This window comes from Oncorhynchus clarkii, chromosome 9 (genome assembly GCF_045791955.1).
Source record: "Oncorhynchus clarkii lewisi isolate Uvic-CL-2024 chromosome 9, UVic_Ocla_1.0, whole genome shotgun sequence".
Lineage (NCBI taxonomy): Eukaryota > Metazoa > Chordata > Actinopteri > Salmoniformes > Salmonidae > Oncorhynchus > Oncorhynchus clarkii.
Genome location: NC_092155.1, coordinates 1040114 through 1059685, shown reverse-complemented (window position 1 = coordinate 1059685; position 19572 = coordinate 1040114). Strand labels below are relative to the sequence as shown.

Sequence of the window (19572 nt, the reverse complement as noted above, 5' to 3'; positions counted from 1 at the left end):
CCTACTTAAATGAAATGTTGCATTTATATCTTTGTTCAGTATAGAAAACCAAAGCAGAGGCAACGTAAGTTGCCACTTCACCCCATAGACATTAAACCCAGCTTCACCCCTCTCGCCAAAGTGAGCCAGAAAGGATTCCAATCTCTACGCTTTGTCGTTTTCATTGTTGTGAATCGCTTCATCATATTACTAACAAGACAAGTAGTGGACAATGTTCAGATCTGATCGGACAGATACCGTTGTCAATCAGGCTAGTAATAAACTATCACAGACCCGCGCAAAAAACATCAGAATCACAATATTATTCCATTTACCGCGTACCCACCGCGTTCAACTAGGGCGAAAATCTGCCGCACGGCATGCAGTAGTCTTTGGGACCAAATGAAGGTTGAATCGAACGTACCCTGGCCAATCAGGGACGAGTTTCCGCACATCTCAACACTCGGGTCCCCGCCCCAAGCGTTCTACTGACGGTAATCAGCCAACGGGGGCGGGATGGGGGCGGGGTCTGAGCTCCATCCAGTTTGAACCTCTATCAACTGGCCTCCGTAGCAAAGCACACAGCGTCGACAACAACAACAACAACGTGAGACGAATTATTTCTATCTGACCGGTTAAAGTAAGTCACGGAAAAGATTACACGTTAGTAGTAGTCAAATGTATTTTTTTCCCTACATGAAGCCATTTAATGAAAAATGTACCTGAATAATTGTAGAAAACGTTAGTTTCCCCTTGCATGTTTTTCTCGTATTTTTTCTGCTAAGTTACTGTACCGTTAACTGTTAACGTTACTGTACGGTAACGTTACTGTATATTAACGTTAGCTAACTACAAAGCGAGCCACCGAAACGTTACGTAGCTACATCTACATTTCACATGTAGTTAAAGTAAAAAATAAACTTGCTTTATTAAGGATGACTAATTTGATTACTCATTATTATTTTTCTTCTTCACACTAGCTAACGTTAACTAGCCGAAAGCTAGCAGCGTTAGCATCTTTAGCATAAATGCTAGCGCTGGGGGATGGGATGAGTTAGCAGCGCGTTAGGCGGGAAGCAAATGGTGGGCCCATTGTTCTCAACGAGCTAGCATGCTAGGTGGCAGCTAACCGGGCTAACCCTCACTGCAAACCCTATGCAGTCTACTGCACACGGGTCTACAATGTTATCTGACGTGGATCCTAGCTAGTTAACCACTTTAGCTAGATGCTCTTGCATAAAAGTAGTTAATAAATGTGTCTATTTTTCTCCCGTGGTTCATCAGTCAGTCGTGTCACCATGGTGAAAGGGGACGTTAATAAACCCAAGGGCAAGACGTCAGCCTACGCCTTCTTCGTCCAGACCTGCCGGGAGGAACAGAAGATTAAACAACCCGACCAGTCGGTCAACTTCGCCGAGTTCTCCAAGCAGTGTTCAGAGAGATGGAGGGTACATATTAATACACACATCACAGGGTGTTATACCACCACTGTGTCTGTTATACCACTGTGTCTGTTATAATGGTGTTATATTACTGTGTCTGTTATAACGGCGTTATACCACCACTGTGTCTGTTATAATGGTGTTATATTACTGTGTCTGTTATAACAGTGTTATACCACTGTGTCTGTTATAATGGTGTTATATTACTGTGTCTGTTATAACGCGTTATACCACCACTGTGTCTGTTATATCACTGTGTCTGTTATAACGGCGTTATACCACCACTGTGTCTGTTATATCACTGTGTCTGTTATAACGGCGTTATACCACCACTGTGTCTGTTATAATGGTGTTATATTACTGTGTCTGTTATAACAGTGTTATACCACTGTGTCTGTTATAATGGTGTTATATTACTGTGTCTGTTATAACGGCGTTATACCACCACTGTGTCTGTTATATCACTGTGTCTGTTATAATGGTGTTATATCACTGTGTCTGTTATACCACTGTGTCTGTTATAATGGTGTTATATTACTGTGTCTGTTATAACGGCGTTATACCACCACTGTGTCTGTTATATCACTGTGTCTGTTATAATGGTGTTATATCACTGTGTCTGTTATAACGGCATTATACCACCACTGTGTCTGTTATATCACTGTGTCTGTTATAATGGTGTTATATCACTGTGTCTGTTATACCACTGTGTCTGTTATAACGGTGTTATATCACTGTGTCTGTTATAACGGTGTTATATCACTGTGTCTGTTATAACGGTGTTATATCACTGTGTCTGTTATATCACTGTGTCTGTTATAATGGTGTTATATCACTGTGTCTGTTATAACGGTGTTATATCACTGTGTCTGTTATATCACTGTGTCTGTTATAATGGTGTTATATCACTGTGTCTGTTATAACGGCGTTATACCACCACTGTGTCTGTTATAATGGTGTTATATCACTGTGTCTGTTATATCACTGTGTCTGTTATGATGGTGTTATATCACTGTGTCTGTTATAACGGTGTCTGTTATATCACTGTGTCTGTTATAACGGTGTTATATCACTGTGTCTGTTATAACGGTGTTATACCACTGTGTCTGTTATAATGGTGTTATATCACTGTGTCTGTTATAACGGTGTTATACCACCACTGTGTCTGTTATACCACTGTGTCTGTTATGATGGTGTTATATTACTGTGTCTGTTATAACGGTGTTATACCACCACTGTGTCACTGTAACGGTGTCTGTTATATCACTGTGTCTGTTATAACGGTGTTATACCACCACTGTGTCTGTTATAATGGTGTTATATCACTGTGTCTGTTATAATGGTGTTATATCACTGTGTCTGTTATAACGGTGTTATACCACCACTGTGTCTGTTATAATGGTGTTATATTACTGTGTCTGTTATAACGGTGTTATACCACCACTGTGTCTGTTATAACGGTGTTATAATAATTGTGTGTGTAATAGAGAAGTTATAAATGTGTTTGTGTGTAATAGAGAAGTTATAACTGTGTTTGTGTGTAATAGTTATACCTGTGTTTGTGTGTAATAGTATATATATATAATGTAGTGTGTTTATAACTGTGTGTAATAGTATATATATATAATGTAGTGTGTTTATAACTGTGTGTGTGTAATAGTATATATATATAATGTAGTGTGTTTATAACTGTGTGTAATAGTATATATATGTAATGTAGTGTGTTTTATAACTGTGTAATAGAGAAGTTATATATATATTGTATTAGTATTAATATGTAATGTAATATGTTAAATGTATTAATGTAGTGTGTTTTATAACTGTGTGTGTGTGTAATAGTATATATATATAATGTAGTGTGTTTTATAACTGTGTGAAGGCTTCCACTGCGATTGACAAGCGTCGTTTTGAGGACATGGCGAAGAACGACAAGGTGCGTTATGAGAGGGACATGAGGGGGTACGTCCCCCCCAAGGGGATGGCCAAGAGTGGTAGGAGGAAGAAGGACCCCAACGCTCCCAAACGACCCCCGTGAGTCACACACTACTGTATATCCATCACATATGACCTGCTTCACTCTAACCCTCCTCCCTCCATCACATATGACCTGCTTCCCTCTAACCCTCCTCCCTCCATCACATATGACCTGCTTCCCTCTAACCCTCCTCCCTCCATCACATATGACCTGCTTCCCTCTAACCCTCCTCCCTCCATCACATATGACCTGCTTCCCTCTAACCCTCCTCCGTCCATCACATATGACCTGCTTCCCTCTAACCCTCCCTCCATCACATATGACCTGCTTCCCTCTAACCCTCCTCCATCCATCACATATGACCTGCTTCCCTCTAACCCTCCCTCCATCACATATGACCTGCTTCCCTCTAACCCTCCTCCTCCCTCCATCACATATGACCTGCTTCCCTCTAACCCTCCTCCGTCCATCACATATGACCTGCTTCCCTCTAACCCTCCCTCCATCACATATGACCTGCTTCCCTCTAACCCTCCTCCCTCCATCACATATGACCTGCTTCCCTCTAACCCTCCTCCGTCCATCACATATGACCTGCTTCCCTCTAACCCTCCCTCCATCACATATGACCTACTTCCCTCTAACCCTCCTCCTCCCTCCATCACATATGACCTGCTTCCCTCTAACCCTCCTCCTCCCTCCATCACATATGACCTGCTTCCCTCTAACCCTCCTCCCTCCATCACATATGACCTGTTTCCCTCTAACCCTCCTTCCTCCATCACATATGACCTGCTTCCCTCTAACCCTCCCTCCATCACATATGACCTGCTTCCCTCTAACCCTCCTCCATCCATCACATATGACCTGCTTCCCTCTAACCCTCCTCCCTCCATCACATATGACCTGCTTCCCTCTAATCCTCCTCCTCCCTCCATCACATATGACCTGCTTCCCTCTAACCCTCCTCCGTCCATCACATATGACCTGCTTCCCTCTAACCCTCCCTCCATCACATATGACCTGCTTCCCTCTAACCCTCCTCCTCCCTCCATCACATATGACCTGCTTCCCTCTAACCCTCCTCCGTCCATCACATATGACCTGCTTCCCTCTAACCCTCCCTCCATCACATATGACCTGCTTCCCTCTAACCCTCCTCCTCCCTCCATCACATATGACCTGATTCCCTCTAACCCTCCATCACATATGACCTGCTTCCCTCTAAGCCTCCTCCCTCCATCATAAATGACCTGCTTCCCTCTAACCCTCCTCCGTCCATCACATATGACCTGCTTCCCTCTAACCCTCCCTCCATCACATATGACCTGCTTCCCTCTAACCCTCCTCCTCCCTCCATCACATATGACCTGCTTCCCTCTAACCCTCCTCCGTCCATCACATATGACCTGCTTCCCTCTAACCCTCCTCCCTCCATCACATATGACCTGTTTCCCTCTAACCCTCCTTCCTCCATCACATATGACCTGCTTCCCTCTAACCCTCCCTCCATCACATATGACCTGCTTCCCTCTAACCCTCCTCCATCCATCACATATGACCTGCTTCCCTCTAACCCTCCTCCCTCCATCACATATGACCTGCTTCCCTCTAATCCTCCTCCGTCCATCACATATGACCTGCTTCCCTCTAACCCTCCTCCGTCCATCACATATGACCTGCTTCCCTCTAACCCTCCCTCCATCACATATGACCTGCTTCCCTCTAACCCTCCTCCCTCCATCACATATGACCTGATTCCCTCTAACCCTCCATCACATATGACCTGCTTCCCTCTAACCCTCCTCCCTCCATCACAAATTACCTGCTTCCCTCTAACCCTCCTCCGTCCATCACATATGACCTGCTTCCCTCTAACCCTCCTTGGTCCATCACATATGACCTGCTTCCCTCTAACCCTCCTCCCTCCCTCCATCATATATGACCTGCTTCCCTCTAACCCTCCCTCCATCGCATATGACCTGCTTCCCTATAACCCTCCTCCGTCCATCGCATATGACCTGCTTCCCTCTAACACTCCTTCCTCCATCACATATGACCTGCTTCCCTCCTCCATCCATCACATATGACCTGCTTCCCTCTAACCCTCATCACATATGACCTGCTTCCCTCCTCCATCCATCACATATGACCTGCTTCCCTCTAACCCTCCTCCCTCCATCACATATGACCTGTTTCCCTCTAACCCTCCTTCCTCCATCACATATGACCTGCTTCCCTCTAACCCTCTTCCGTCCATCACATATGACCTGCTTCCCTCTAACCCTCCCTCCATCACATATGACCTGCTTCCCTCTAATCCTCCTCCTCCCTCCATCACATATGACCTGCTTCCCTCTAACCCTCCTCCGTCCATCACATATGACCTGCTTCCCTCTAACCCTCATCCGTCCATCACATATGACCTGCTTCCCTCTAACCCTCCCTCCATCACATATGACCTGCTTCCCTCTAACCCTCATCCTCCCTCCATCACATATGACCTGATTCCCTCTAACCCTCCATCACATATGACCTGCTTCCCTCTAACCCTCCTCGGTCCATCACATATGACCTGCTTCCCTCTAACCCTCCTCCCTCCATCATATATGACCTGCTTCCCTCTAACCCTCCCTCCATCGCATATGACCTGCTTCCCTCTAACCCTCCTCCCTCCATCACATATGACCTGCTTCCCTATAACCCTCCTCTCTCCCTCCATCACATATGACCTGCTTCCCTCTATCCCTCCTCCGTCCATCACATATGACCTGCTTCCCTCTAACCCTCCTCCTCCCTCCATCACATATGACCTGCTTCCCTCTAACTCTTCTCCGTCCATCACATATGACCTGCTTCCCTCTAACCCTCCTCCCTCCATCCATCACATATGACCTGCTTCCCTCTAACCCTCCTCCCTCCATCCATCACATATGACCTGCTTCCCTCTAACCCTCCTCCCTCCATCCATCACATATGACCTGCTTCCCTCTAACCCTCCTCCCTCCATCCATCACATATGACCTGCTTCCCTCTAACCCTCCTCCCTCCATCCATCACATATGACCTGCTTCCCTCTAACCCTCCTCCCTCCATCCATCACATATGACCTGCTTCCCTCTAACTCTCCTTCCTCTTCCTCCCCCAGGTCTGCCTTCTTTGTGTTCTCAGCAGAGTTCCGTCCGACGGTCAAACAGGAGTTCCCAGGTACACTAATGATGATGATGATGACAGTATTACTACCAGGAGTTCCCAGGTACACTAATGATGATGATGATGACAGTATTACTACCAGGAGTTCCCAGGTACACTAATGATGATGATGATGACAGTATTACTACCAGGAGTTCCCAGGTACACTAATGATGATGATGATGATGATGATGATGACAGTATTACTACCAGGAGTTCACAGGTACACTAATGATGATGATGATGACAGTATTACTACCAGGAGTTCCCAGGTACACTAATGATGATGATGATGACAGTATTACTACCAGGAGTTCCCAGGTACACTAATGATGATGATGATGATGCCAGTATTACTACCAGGAGTTCCCAGGGTCACTAATGATGACAGTATTACTACCAGGAGTTCCCAGGGTCACTAATGATGACAGTATTACTACCAGGAGTTCCCAGGGTCACTAATGTTGACAGTATTACTACCAGGAGTTCCCAGGGTCACTAATGATGACAGTATTACTACCAGGAGTTCCCAGGGTCACTACTGATGACAGTATTACTACCAGGAGTTCCCAGGGTCACTAATGATGACAGTATTACTACCAGGAGTTCACAGGGTCACTAATGATGACAGTATTTCTACCAGGAGTTCACAGGGTCACTAATGATGACAGTATTACTACCAGGAGTTCCCAGGGTCACTAATGTTGACAGTATTACTACCAGGAGTTCCCAGGGTCACTAATGATGACAGTATTACTACCAGGAGTTCACAGGATCACTAATGATGACAGTATTACTACCAGGAGTTCACAGGATCACTAATGTTGACAGTATTACTACCAGGAGTTCACAGGGTCACTAATGATGACAGTATTACTACCAGGAGTTCCCAGGGTCACTAATGATGACAGTATTACTACCAGGATTTCACAGGATCACTAATGATGACAGTATTACTACCAGGAGTGCCCAGGGTCACTAATGTTGACAGTATTACTACCAGGAGTTCCCGGGGTCACTAATGTTGACAGTATTACTACCAGGAGTTCCCAGGGTCACTAATGTTGACAGTATTACTACCAGGAGTTCCCAGGGTCACTAATGATGACAGTATTACTACCAGGAGTTCCCAGGGTCACTACTGATGACAGTATTACTACCAGGATTTCACAGGATCACTAATGATGACAGTATTACTACCAGGAGTTCCCAGGGTCACTAATGTTGACAGTATTACTACCAGGAGTTCCCAGGGTCACTAATGTTGACAGTATTACTACCAGTCTCCAGGCTGTTCTGTAGGAGAGTCTAATAGTAATGTATATACACGTATAATAATGTACAGTTGAAGTCTGTAGTTTACATACACTTAGGTTGGAGTCATTAAAACTTGTTTTTCAACCTCTCCACAAATTTCTTGTTTACAAACTATTTTTGGCAAGTCGGTTAGGACATCTACTTTATGCATGACAAGTCATTTTTACAACAATTGTTTACAGTCAGATTACTTCACTTATAATTCACTGTATCACAATTCCAGTGGGTCTGACTGTGCCTTTAAACAGCTTGGAAAATTCCAGAAAATTATGTCATGGCTTTCGAAGCTTCTGATAGGCTAATTGACATCATTTGAGTCAATTGGAGTTGTACCTGTGGATGTATTTCAAGGCCTACCTTCAAACTGTCTTCTAAAGATGAATGTACTTTGGTGTGAAAAGTACAAATCAATCCCAGAACAACAGCAAAGGACCTTGTGAAGAGGATGGAAACAGGTACAAAAGTATCTATATCCACAGTAAAACGAGCCCTATATCGACATAAACCTAAAAGGCCACTCAGCAAGGAAGAAGCCACTGCTCCAAAACCACCATAAAAAAGCCAGACTACGGTTTGCAACTGCACATTGTCACGCCCTGACCTTAGAGATCCTTTCTATGTTTTGTATTCCATGTTTAGTTGCCTGTTCTGAGCCATATTCCTTGGATAGTTTGTGGGTTGTTTTTCTATGTTTAGTTGCCTGTTCTGCACTCGCCATATTCCTTGGATAGTTTGTGGGTTGTTATTCTATGTTTAGTTGCCTGTTCTGAGCCATATTCCTTGGATAGTTTGTGGGTTGTTATTCTATGTTTAGTTGCCTGTTCTGAGCCATATTCCTTGGATAGTTTGTGGGTTGTTTTTCTATGTTTAGTTGCCTGTTCTGAGCCATATTGCTTGGATAGTTTGTGGGTTGTTTTTCTATGTTTAGTTGCCTGTTCTGAGCCATATTCCTTGGATAGTTTGTGGGTTGTTTTTCTATGTTTAGTTGCCTGTTCTGAGCCATATTGCTTGGATAGTTTGTGGGTTGTTTTTCTATGTTTAGTTGCCTGTTCTGAGCCATATTCCTTGGATAGTTTGTGGGTTGTTATTCTATGTTTAGTTGCCTGTTCTGAGCCATATTCCTTGGATAGTTTGTGGGTTGTTATTCTATGTTTAGTTGCCTGTTCTGAGCCATATTCCTTGGATAGTTTGTGGGTTGTTATTCTATGTTTAGTTGCCTGTTCTGAGCCATATTCCTTGGATAGTTTGTGGGTTGTTATTCTATGTTTAGTTGCCTGTTCTGAGCCATATTCCTTGGATAGTTTGTGGGTTGTTATTCTATGTTTAGTTGCCTGTTCTGCACTCGCCATATTCCTTGGATAGTTTGTGGGTTGTTATTCTATGTTTAGTTGCCTGTTCTGCACTCGCCATATTCCTTGGATAGTTTGTGGGTTGTTATTCTATGTTTAGTTGCCTGTTCTGAGCCATATTCCTTGGATAGTTTGTGGGTTGTTATTCTATGTTTAGTTGCCTGTTCTGAGCCATATTCCTTGGATAGTTTGTGGGTTGTTATTCTATGTTTAGTTGCCTGTTCTGAGCCATATTCCTTGGATAGTTTGTGGGTTGTTTTTCTATGTTTAGTTGCCTGTTCTGAGCCATATTCCTTGGATAGTTTGTGGGTTGTTATTCTATGTTTAGTTGCCTGTTCTGAGCCATATTCCTTGGATAGTTTGTGGGTTGTTATTCTATGTTTAGTTGCCTGTTCTGAGCCATATTCCTTGGATAGTTTGTGGGTTGTTATTCTATGTTTAGTTGCCTGTTCTGAGCCATATTCCTTGGATAGTTTGTGGGTTGTTATTCCATGTTTAGTTGCCTGTTCTGAGCCATATTCCTTGGATAGTTTGTGGGTTGTTATTCCATGTTTAGTTGCCTGTTCTGAGCCATATTGCTTGGATAGTTTGTGGGTTGTTTTTCTATGTTTAGTTGCCTGTTCTGAGCCATATTGCTTGGATAGTTTGTGGGTTGTTTTTCTATGTTTAGTTGCCTGTTCTGAGCCATATTCCTTGGATAGTTTGTGGGTTGTTTTTCTATGTTTAGTTGCCTGTTCTGAGCCATATTCCTTGGATAGTTTGTGGGTTGTTTTTCTATGTTTAGTTGCCTGTTCTGAGCCATATTCCTTGGATAGTTTGTGGGTTGTTTTTCTATGTTTAGTTGCCTGTTCTGAGCCATATTCCTTGGATAGTTTGTGGGTTGTTATTCTATGTTTAGTTGCCTGTTCTGAGCCATATTCCTTGGATAGTTTGTGGGTTGTTATTCTATGTTTAGTTGCCTGTTCTGAGCCATATTCCTTGGATAGTTTGTGGGTTGTTATTCTATGTTTAGTTGCCTGTTCTGAGCCATATTCCTTGGATAGTTTGTGGGTTGTTATTCTATGTTTAGTTGCCTGTTCTGAGCCATATTCCTTGGATAGTTTGTGGGTTGTTATTCTATGTTTAGTTGCCTGTTCTGAGCCATATTCCTTGGATAGTTTGTGGGTTGTTATTCTATGTTTAGTTGCCTGTTCTGAGCCATATTCCTTGGATAGTTTGTGGGTTGTTATTCCATGTTTAGTTGCCTGTTCTGAGCCATATTCCTTGGATAGTTTGTGGGTTGTTTTTCTATGTTTAGTTGCCTGTTCTGAGCCATATTCCTTGGATAGTTTGTGGGTTGTTATTCCATGTTTAGTTGCCTGTTCTGAGCCATATTGCTTGGATAGTTTGTGGGTTGTTTTTCTATGTTTAGTTGCCTGTTCTGAGCCATATTGCTTGGATAGTTTGTGGGTTGTTTTTCTATGTTTAGTTGCCTGTTCTGAGCCATATTCCTTGGATAGTTTGTGGGTTGTTTTTCTATGTTTAGTTGCCTGTTCTGAGCCATATTCCTTGGATAGTTTGTGGGTTGTTTTTCTATGTTTAGTTGCCTGTTCTGAGCCATATTCCTTGGATAGTTTGTGGGTTGTTATTCTATGTTTAGTTGCCTGTTCTGAGCCATATTCCTTGGATAGTTTGTGGGTTGTTTTTCTATGTTTAGTTGCCTGTTCTGAGCCATATTCCTTGGATAGTTTGTGGGTTGTTATTCTATGTTTAGTTGCCTGTTCTGAGCCATATTCCTTGGATAGTTTGTGGGTTGTTTTTCTATGTTTAGTTGCCTGTTCTGAGCCATATTGCTTCACGGTTCGTTTTGTTCAGTTCTGTTCTGTTCAGTTCTGTTCAGTTCTGTTCAGTTCTGTTCAGTTCTGTTCAGTGTTCTCTTTAATTAAAGAGTTATGTTCCCTTACCACGCTGCGCCTCGGTCTCCTCTTTACGACGAACGTGACAACATCGGGACAAAGATCGTACTTTTTGGAGAAATGTCCTCTGGTCTGATGAAACAAAAATAGAACTGTTTGGCCATAATGACCATCGTTATGTTTGGAGGAAAAAGGGGGAGGCTTGCAAGCCGAAGAACACCATCCCAACTGTGAAGCACGGGGGTGGCAGCATCATGTTGTGGGGGTGCTTTGCTGCAGGAGGGACTGGTGCACTTCACAAAATAGATGGCATCATGAGGCAGGGAAATTATGTGGATATATTGAAGCAACATCTCAAGACATCAATCAGGAAGTTAAAGCTTGGTCGCAAATGGGTCTTCCAAATGATCAATGACCCCAAGTATACTTCCAGTTGTGGCAAAATGTCTTAAGGACAACAAAGTCAAGGTATTGGAGTGGCCAGCACAAGTCCTGACCTCAATCCTATAGAAAATGTGTTGGCAGAACTGAAAAAGCGTGTGTGAGCAAGGAGGCCTACAAACCTGACTCAGTTACACCAGCTTTGTCAGGAGGAATGGGCCAAAATTCACCCAACTTATTGTGGGAAGCTCGTGGAAGGCTACGCGAAATGTTTGACCCAAGTTAAACAATTTAAAGGCAATGCTACCAAATACTAATTGAGTGTATGTAAACTTATGACCCACTGGGAATGTGATGAAAGAAATAAAAGCTGAAATAAATTATTATCTCTACTATTATTCTGACATTTCACATTCTTAAAATAAAGTGGTGATCCTAACTGACCTAAAACAGGGAATTTTCACTAGGATTAAATGTCAGGAATTGTGAAAAACTGAGTTTAAATGTATTTGGCTAAGGTGTATGTAAACTTCTGACTTCAACTGTATATACTACTACCTCTTATAGAACAGCCTGGAGACAATAATATGTACATTATTATATATATATACTACCCCCTATGAGGTACTATATACACTGCTAAAAAAAATAAAGGGAACACTAAAATAACACATCCTAGATCTGAATGAATGAAATATTCTTATTAAATACTTTTTTCTTTACATAGTTGAATGTGCTGACAACAAAATCACACAAAAATGATCAATGGAAATCAAATTTATCAACCCATGGAGGTCTGGATTTGGAGTCACACTCAAAATTAAAGTGGAAAACCACAACTACAGGCTGATCCAACTTTGATGTAATGTCCTTAAAACAAGTCAAAATGAGGCTCAGTAGTATGTGTGGCCTCCACGTGCCTGTATGACCTCCCTACAACGCCTGGTCATGCTCCTGATGAGGTGGCGGATGGTCTCCTGAGGGATCTCCTCCCAGACCTGGACTAAAGCATCCGCCAATTCCTGGACAGTCTGGTGCAACGTGGCATTGGTGGATGGAGCGAGACATGATGTCCCAGATGTGCTCAATTGGATTCAGGTCTGGGGAACGGGCGGGCCAGTCCATAGCAGCAATGCCTTCCCCTTGCAGGAACTGCTGACACACTCCAGCCACGTCTAGCATTGTCTTGCATTAGGAGGAACCCAGGGCCAACCGCACCAGCATATGGTCTCACAAGGTGTCTGGGGATCTCATCTCTGTACCTAATGGCAGTCAGGCTACCTCTGGCGAGCACATGGCACCAAAGAAATGCCACCCCACACCATGACTGACCCACCGCCAAACCGGTCATGCTGGAGGATGTTGCAGGCAGCAGAACGTTCTCCACGGCGTCTCCAGACTCTGTCACGTCTGTCACATGTGCTCAGTGTGAACCTGCTTTCATCTGTGAAGAGCACAGGGCACCAGTGGCGAATTTGCCAATCTTGGTGTTCTCTGGCAAATGCCAAACGTCCTGCACGGTGTTGGGCTGTAAGCACAACCCCCACCTGTGGACATCAGGCCCTCATACCACCCTGATGGAGTCTGTTTCTGACCGTTTGAGCAGACACATGCACATTTGTGGCCTGCTGGAGGTCATTTTGCAGGGCTCTGGCAGTGCTCCTCCTGCTCCTCCTTGCACAAAGGCGGAGGTAGTGGTCCTGCTGCTGGGTTGTTGCCCTCCTACGGCCTCCTCCACGTCTCCTGATGTACTGGCCTGTCTCCTGGTAGCGCCTCCATGCTCTGGACACTACGCTGACAGACACAGCAAACCTTCTTGCCACAGCTCACATTGATGTGCCATCCTGGATGAGCTGCACTACCTGAGCCACTTGTGTGGGTTGTAGACTCCGTCTCATGCTACCACTAGAGTGAAAGCACCGCCAGCATTCAAAAGCGACCAAAACATCAGCCAGGAAGCATAGGAACTGAGAAGTGGTCTGTGGTCACCCCCTGCAGAACCACTCCTTTATTTGGGGTGTCTTGCTAATTGCCTATAATTTCCACCTGTTGTCTATTCCATTGGCACAACAGCATGTGAAATTTATTGTCAATTAGTGTTGCTTCCTAAGTGGACAGTTTGATTTCACAGAAGTGTGATTGACTTGGGGTTACATTGTGTTGTTTAAGTGTTCCCTTTATTTTTTTGAGCATTGTATATAGAATGTATGTATTATTGTCTCCAGGTTGTTCTATAGGGGGTAGTATATATATATATATATGTATATGAGGTAGTATATATAATGTATGTATTATTGTCTCCAGACTGTATATGAGGTAGTATATATATATATATATAATGTATGTATATGAGGTAGTATATATAATGTATATATTATCATCACCAGGCTGTTCTATATGAGGTAGTAGTATATATATATATATGTATAATGTATGTATATGAGGTAGTGTATATATATATATATATATATATATAATGTATGTATTATTGTCGCCAGGCTGTTCTATATGAGGTAGTATATATATATATATATGTATAATGTATGTATATGAGGTAGTATATATATATATATATATATATATATATAATGTATGTATTATTGTCGCCAGGCTGTTCTATATGAGGTAGTATATATATATATATATATAATGTATGTATATGAGGTAGTATATATAATGTATTATCGTCTCCAGGCTGTTCTATAGGAGAGACAGCTAAGAAGCTGGGGATCATGTGGGGTCAACAGACTATATATATATATATATATAATGTATGTATTATCGTCTCCAGGCTGTTCTATAGGAGAGACAGCTAAGAAGCTGGGGATCATGTGGGGTCAACAGACTCCAACCCAGAAACAGCCGTTTGAAGAGAAGGCTCTCCGACTGAGGGAGAAATACGACAAGGTACTCTACGTTACTACGGTAACAAACACGCACACAGATACAGGACTTTAACACGGCTTCACATTAGCTTATTTAGCCACTTGTCCTTTGGAGTAGTAGGACATACATTCTGCTTGTCCAAAATCTCCGTAACACCATTTTTACACGATGACAAGGAACCACTTAAAAAAAATTGCATTAGTATCTTTTTACCGTAGAAAATCAGATATACGGTGAATTCTGGAAGTATTCAGACCCCTTGACTTATTCCACATTTTGTAACAGCCTTATTCTAATAGTTTTCCCCCCTCATCAATCTACACACTATAATGACAAAGCAAAAAAATGTTTTTTTTTAGACATTATTGCATTTTTTTATTGGAGAAAACGTCACATTTACATCAGTATTCAGACCTTTTACTCAGTACTTTGTTGAAGCACCTTCGGCAGCGATTACAGCCTCTAGTCTTCTTGGGTTTGATGCTACCAGCTTGGCACACCTGGATGGGGAGCGGCGCTGCTCAGCTATTTTCAGGTCTCTCCAGAGATGTTCGATCAGGTTCAAGTCCGGGCTCTGGCTGGGCCACTCAAGGGCATTCAGAGACTTGAGACATTCAGAAGCCACTCCTGTGTTTTCTTGGCTGTGTGCTTAGGGTCGTTGTCCTGTTGGAAGGTGAACCTTTGCCCCAGTCTGAAGTCCCTAGTGCTCTGGAGCAGGTTTTCATCAAGGATCTCTGTACTTTGCTCCGTTCATCTTTCCCTTGATCCTGACTAGTCTCCCAGTCCCTGCCGCTGAAAGACAGCATGATGGTTTCCTCCAGACGTGATGCTTGGCATTCTGGCCAAAGAGTTCAATCTTGGTTTCATCAGACCAGAGAATCTTGTTTCTCATGGTCTGAGAGTCTTTAGGTGCCTTTTGGCAAACTAAGCGGGCTGTCATGTGCCCTTTTACTAAGGAGTGGCTTCCGTCTGGACACTCATAAAGGTCTGATTGGTGCAGAGATGGTTGTCTTTCTGGAAGGTTCTCCCATCTCCAAAGATGAACTTTGGAGCTCTGTCAAAGTGACCATCGGGTTCCTGGTCACCTCCCTGACCTGGCCCTTCTGGAAGGCTCTCCCATCTCCACAGAGGAACTCTGGGGCCCTGTCAGAGTGACCCTTGGGTTCTTGGTCACCTCCCTGACCAAGGCCCTTTTCCCCTGATTGCTCAGTTTGGCCGGGCGGCCAGCTCTAGGAAGAGTCTTGGTGGTTCCAAACTTCCTCCATTTAAGAATGATGGAGGCCAATGTGTTCTTGGGGACCTTCAATGCTGCAGACATTGTTTGGTACCCGTCTCCAGTTCTGTGCCTCAACACAATCCTGTCTCGGAGCTCTACAGACAATTCCTTCGACCTCATGGCTTGGTTTTTGCTCTGACATGCACTGTAAACTGTGGGACCTTATATACACAGGTGTTTGCCTTTCCAAATCATGTCCAATCAATTTAATTTATCACAGGTGGACTCCAAGTTGAAGAAACATCACAAGGATGATCAATGGAAACAGGATGTACCTAAGCTCAATTTCGAGTCTCATATCAAAGAGTCTGAATACTTATGTAAATAAGGTATGTGTTTTTTATTTTTCGTGAATTTGAAAACATTTCTAAAAACCAGTTTTATTTTTGTCATTATGGGGTATTGTGTGTAGATTGATGATGACATCATTATGGGGCACCTGTTAGAGTCTGACAGACAGCTGTACCCCATCATAACACCTGTTAGAGACTGACAGACAGCTGTACCCCATCATAACACCTGTTAGAGACTGACAGACAGCTGTACCCCATCATAACACCTGTTAGAGACTGACAGACAGCTGTACCCCATCATAACACCTGTTAGAGACTGACAGACAGCTGTACCCCATCATAACACCTGTTAGAGACTGACAGACAGCTGTACCCCATCATAACACCTGTTAGAGACTGACAGACAGCTGTACCCCATCATAACACCTGTTAGAGACTGACAGCTGTACCCCATCATAACACCTGTTAGAGACTGACAGCTGTACCCCATCATAACACCTGTTAGACTGACAGCTGTACCCCATCATAACACCTGTTAAAGACTGACAGACAGCTGTACCCCATCATAACACCTGTTAGAGTCTGACAGACAGCTGTACCCCATCATAACACCTGTTAGAGACTGACAGCTGTACCCCATCATAACACCTGTTAGAGTCTGACAGACAGCTGTACCCCATCATAACACCTGTTAGAGACTGACTGACAGCTGTACCCCATCATAACACCTGTTAGAGACTGACAGACAGCTGTACCCCATCATAACACCTGTTAGAGACTGACAGCTGTACCCCATCATAACACCTGTTAGAGACTGACAGACAGCTGTACCCCATCATAACACCTGTTAGAGTCTGACAGACAGCTGTACCCCATCATAACACCTGTTAGAGACTGACAGCTGCATACCGCTCCAGCTGTATAACACCATCTCTCTGTCTGTAGGATATGGCTGCATACCGCTCCAGCTGTATAACACCATCTCTCTGTCTGTAGGATATGGCTGCATACCGCTCCAGCTGTATAACACCATCTCTCTGTCTGTAGGATATGGCTGCATACCGCTCCAGCTGTATAACACCATCTCTCTGTCTGTAGGATATGGCTGCATACCGCTCCAGCTGTATAACACCATCTCTCTGTCTGTAGGATATGGCTGCATACCGCTCCAGCCGTATAACACCATCTCTCTGTCTGTAGGATATGGCTGCATACCGCTCCGGCTGTATAACACCATCTCTCTGTCTGTAGGATATGGCTGCATACCGCTCCAGCTGTATAACACCATCTCTCTGTCTGTAGGATATGGCTGCATACCGCTCCAGCTGTATAACACCATCTCTCTGTCTGTAGGATATGGCTGCATACCGCTCCAGCTGTATAACACCATCTCTCTGTCTGTAGGATATGGCTGCATACCGCTCCAGCTGTATAACACCATCTCTCTGTCTGTAGGATATGGCTGCATACCGCTCCAGCTGTATAACACCATCTCTCTGTCTGTAGGATATGGCTGCATACCGCTCCAGCCGTATAACACCATCTCTCTGTCTGTAGGATATGGCTGCATACCGCTCCGGCTGTATAACACCATCTCTCTGTCTGTAGGATATGGCTGCATACCGCTCCAGCTGTATAACACCATCTCTCTGTCTGTAGGATATGGCTGCATACCGCTCCAGCTGTATAACACCATCTCTCTGTCTGTAGGATATGGCTGCATACCGCTCCAGCTGTATAACACCATCTCTCTGTCTGTAGGATATGGCTGCATACCGCTCCAGCTGTATAACACCATCTCTCTGTCTGTAGGATATGACTGCATACCGCTCCAGCTGTATAACACCATCTCTCTGTCTGTAGGATATGGCTGCATACCGCTCCAGCTGTATAACACCATCTCTCTGTCTGTAGGATATGGCTGCATACCGCTCCAGCTGTATAACACCATCTCTCTGTCTGTAGGATATGGCTGCATACCGCTCCGGTGCGAACGTGAAGCGGGTGCCGATGCGACCCGGTCCCGGTGGCTCGTCCAATATGATGCCACACGCCATGGCCGGTGGCGACGATGATGATGACGACGACCTGGAGGACGATGATGACGAGGATGACGATGATGATGAGTAAAGTGTTAGCGTAGTGTTCGTGCCTGTTGGATTGGTGCGTTCGATTTAGCGCTCGCCTAGTGGGCGGAGTTTGCGCATTTTGAGACCATTCCATTGGTCCTAAAGTGGAAACTCCGCCCTCCCCAGGGTCGCGGCGAGGTAAAACGAACAAACCCAGTTCCACCGGAATCCTAACGGGCCAGAGGAGGAATCTGATTGGCTGAAAGTTATGTGTGCCTGTCAGTGACCCTGCAGGGTTGAGGGCTGACCAGAGGTCAAAGGTTAGTTAGGTCAGGAGTTAGTTAGAGCTGGACTGGACCAGACACGACCTAAAGGAGACTCATAATATCACCGTGTAACTGAATAGTCGTCATCGCAAACATCTGTAACCCTGGAAACAGTTGCTGTGGGCCAACATGTCCAATAGCAGACCTCTGTTGGGGTTGGATAAGAGCTGAATGTTGTGGGTGTCTTCATTCGGTGTTGCTGTTTGTAGAAGGTTGTTGTTGTTCCCAGGGTTGTGTGTGGTCCTAGTGGTGTTCAGGCTCTACAATATTATCACGTGTCGTAACAGAGCTGTGTGACGCTACAGACTCTTTTAAAATATACACTTTATTTTTTGGTTTTTAATTTTCTTTTTTAATGGAAAAATGTGTCCTGAAACAATATGTAGAAATTGACTTTTATAATAAAAAAAATTATGATTCTGAAAATGTTTTTTTGTGTTTTATCTAATCCTGTTCCAACACTGATGCAAATACAGTGCCTTGCGAAAGTATTCGGCCCTCTTGAACTTTGCGACCTTTTGCCACATTTCAGGCTTCAAACATAAAGATATAAAACTGTATTTTTTTGTGAAGAATCAACAACAAGTGGGACACAATCATGAAGTGGAAAACAAATCTCCGTCCCAGTCTCAGGTCTTTTGCAGACTCCATCAGGTTTTCTTCCAGAATGGTCCTGTATTTGGCTCCATCCATCTTCCCATCAATTTTAACCACCTTCCCTAATATTTATTGGATATTTCAAACTTTTTTAACAAATCAAAAACTGAAAAATTAGGAGTGCAAAATTATTCAGCCCCCTTAAGTTAATACTTTGTAGCTCCACCTTTTGCTGCGATTACAGCTGTAAGTCGCTTGGGGTATGTCTCTATCAGTTTTGCACATCGAGAGACTGACATTTTTTCCCATTCCTCCTTGCAAAACAGCTCGAGCTCAGTGAGGTTGGATGGAGAGCATTTGTGAACAGCAGTTTTCAGTTCTTTCCACAGATTCTCGATTGGATTCAGGTCTGGACTTTGACTTGGCCCTTCTAACACCTGGATATGTTTATTTTTGAACCATTCCATTGTAGATTTTGCTTTATGTTTTGGATCATTGTCTTGTTGGAAGACAAATCTCCGTCCCAGTCTCAGGTCTTTTGCAGACTCCATCAGGTTTTCTTCCAGAATGGTCCTGTATTTGGCTCCATCCATCT

The 19572-nt window shown here is 43.8% G+C and overlaps 1 protein-coding gene across 1 annotated transcript; it reads left to right on the top strand.

Annotated features, from left to right (window-relative positions):
• Window positions 1-497: 497 nt before the first annotated feature.
• LOC139415751 (high mobility group protein B2-like) lies at window positions 498-18806 on the top strand. The gene is made up of 6 exons (XM_071163828.1): window positions 498-619; window positions 1264-1427; window positions 3301-3452; window positions 6545-6603; window positions 14322-14437; window positions 17951-18806. Exons 2-6 carry the CDS (start codon window positions 1278-1280, stop codon window positions 18113-18115), a joined length of 642 nt encoding a protein of 213 aa, XP_071019929.1. The 5' UTR covers window positions 498-619; window positions 1264-1277; the 3' UTR covers window positions 18116-18806.
• The last annotated feature ends 766 nt before the right edge of the window (window positions 18807-19572 follow it).

What these genes read in the sequence shown, in the direction of transcription:
- LOC139415751 (XM_071163828.1), top strand. Translation starts at nt 1,278, where the DNA reads ATGGTGAAAGGGGACGTTAATAAACCCAAGGGCAAGACGTCAGCCTAC. An exon ending in AACGCTCCCAAACGACCCCC is followed by an intron (nt 3,453 to 6,544) that starts GTGAGTCACACA and finishes TTCCTCCCCCAG; the next exon opens with GTCTGCCTTCTTTGTGTTCT. An exon ending in TGAGGGAGAAATACGACAAG is followed by an intron (nt 14,438 to 17,950) that starts GTACTCTACGTT and finishes CTCTGTCTGTAG; the next exon opens with GATATGGCTGCATACCGCTC.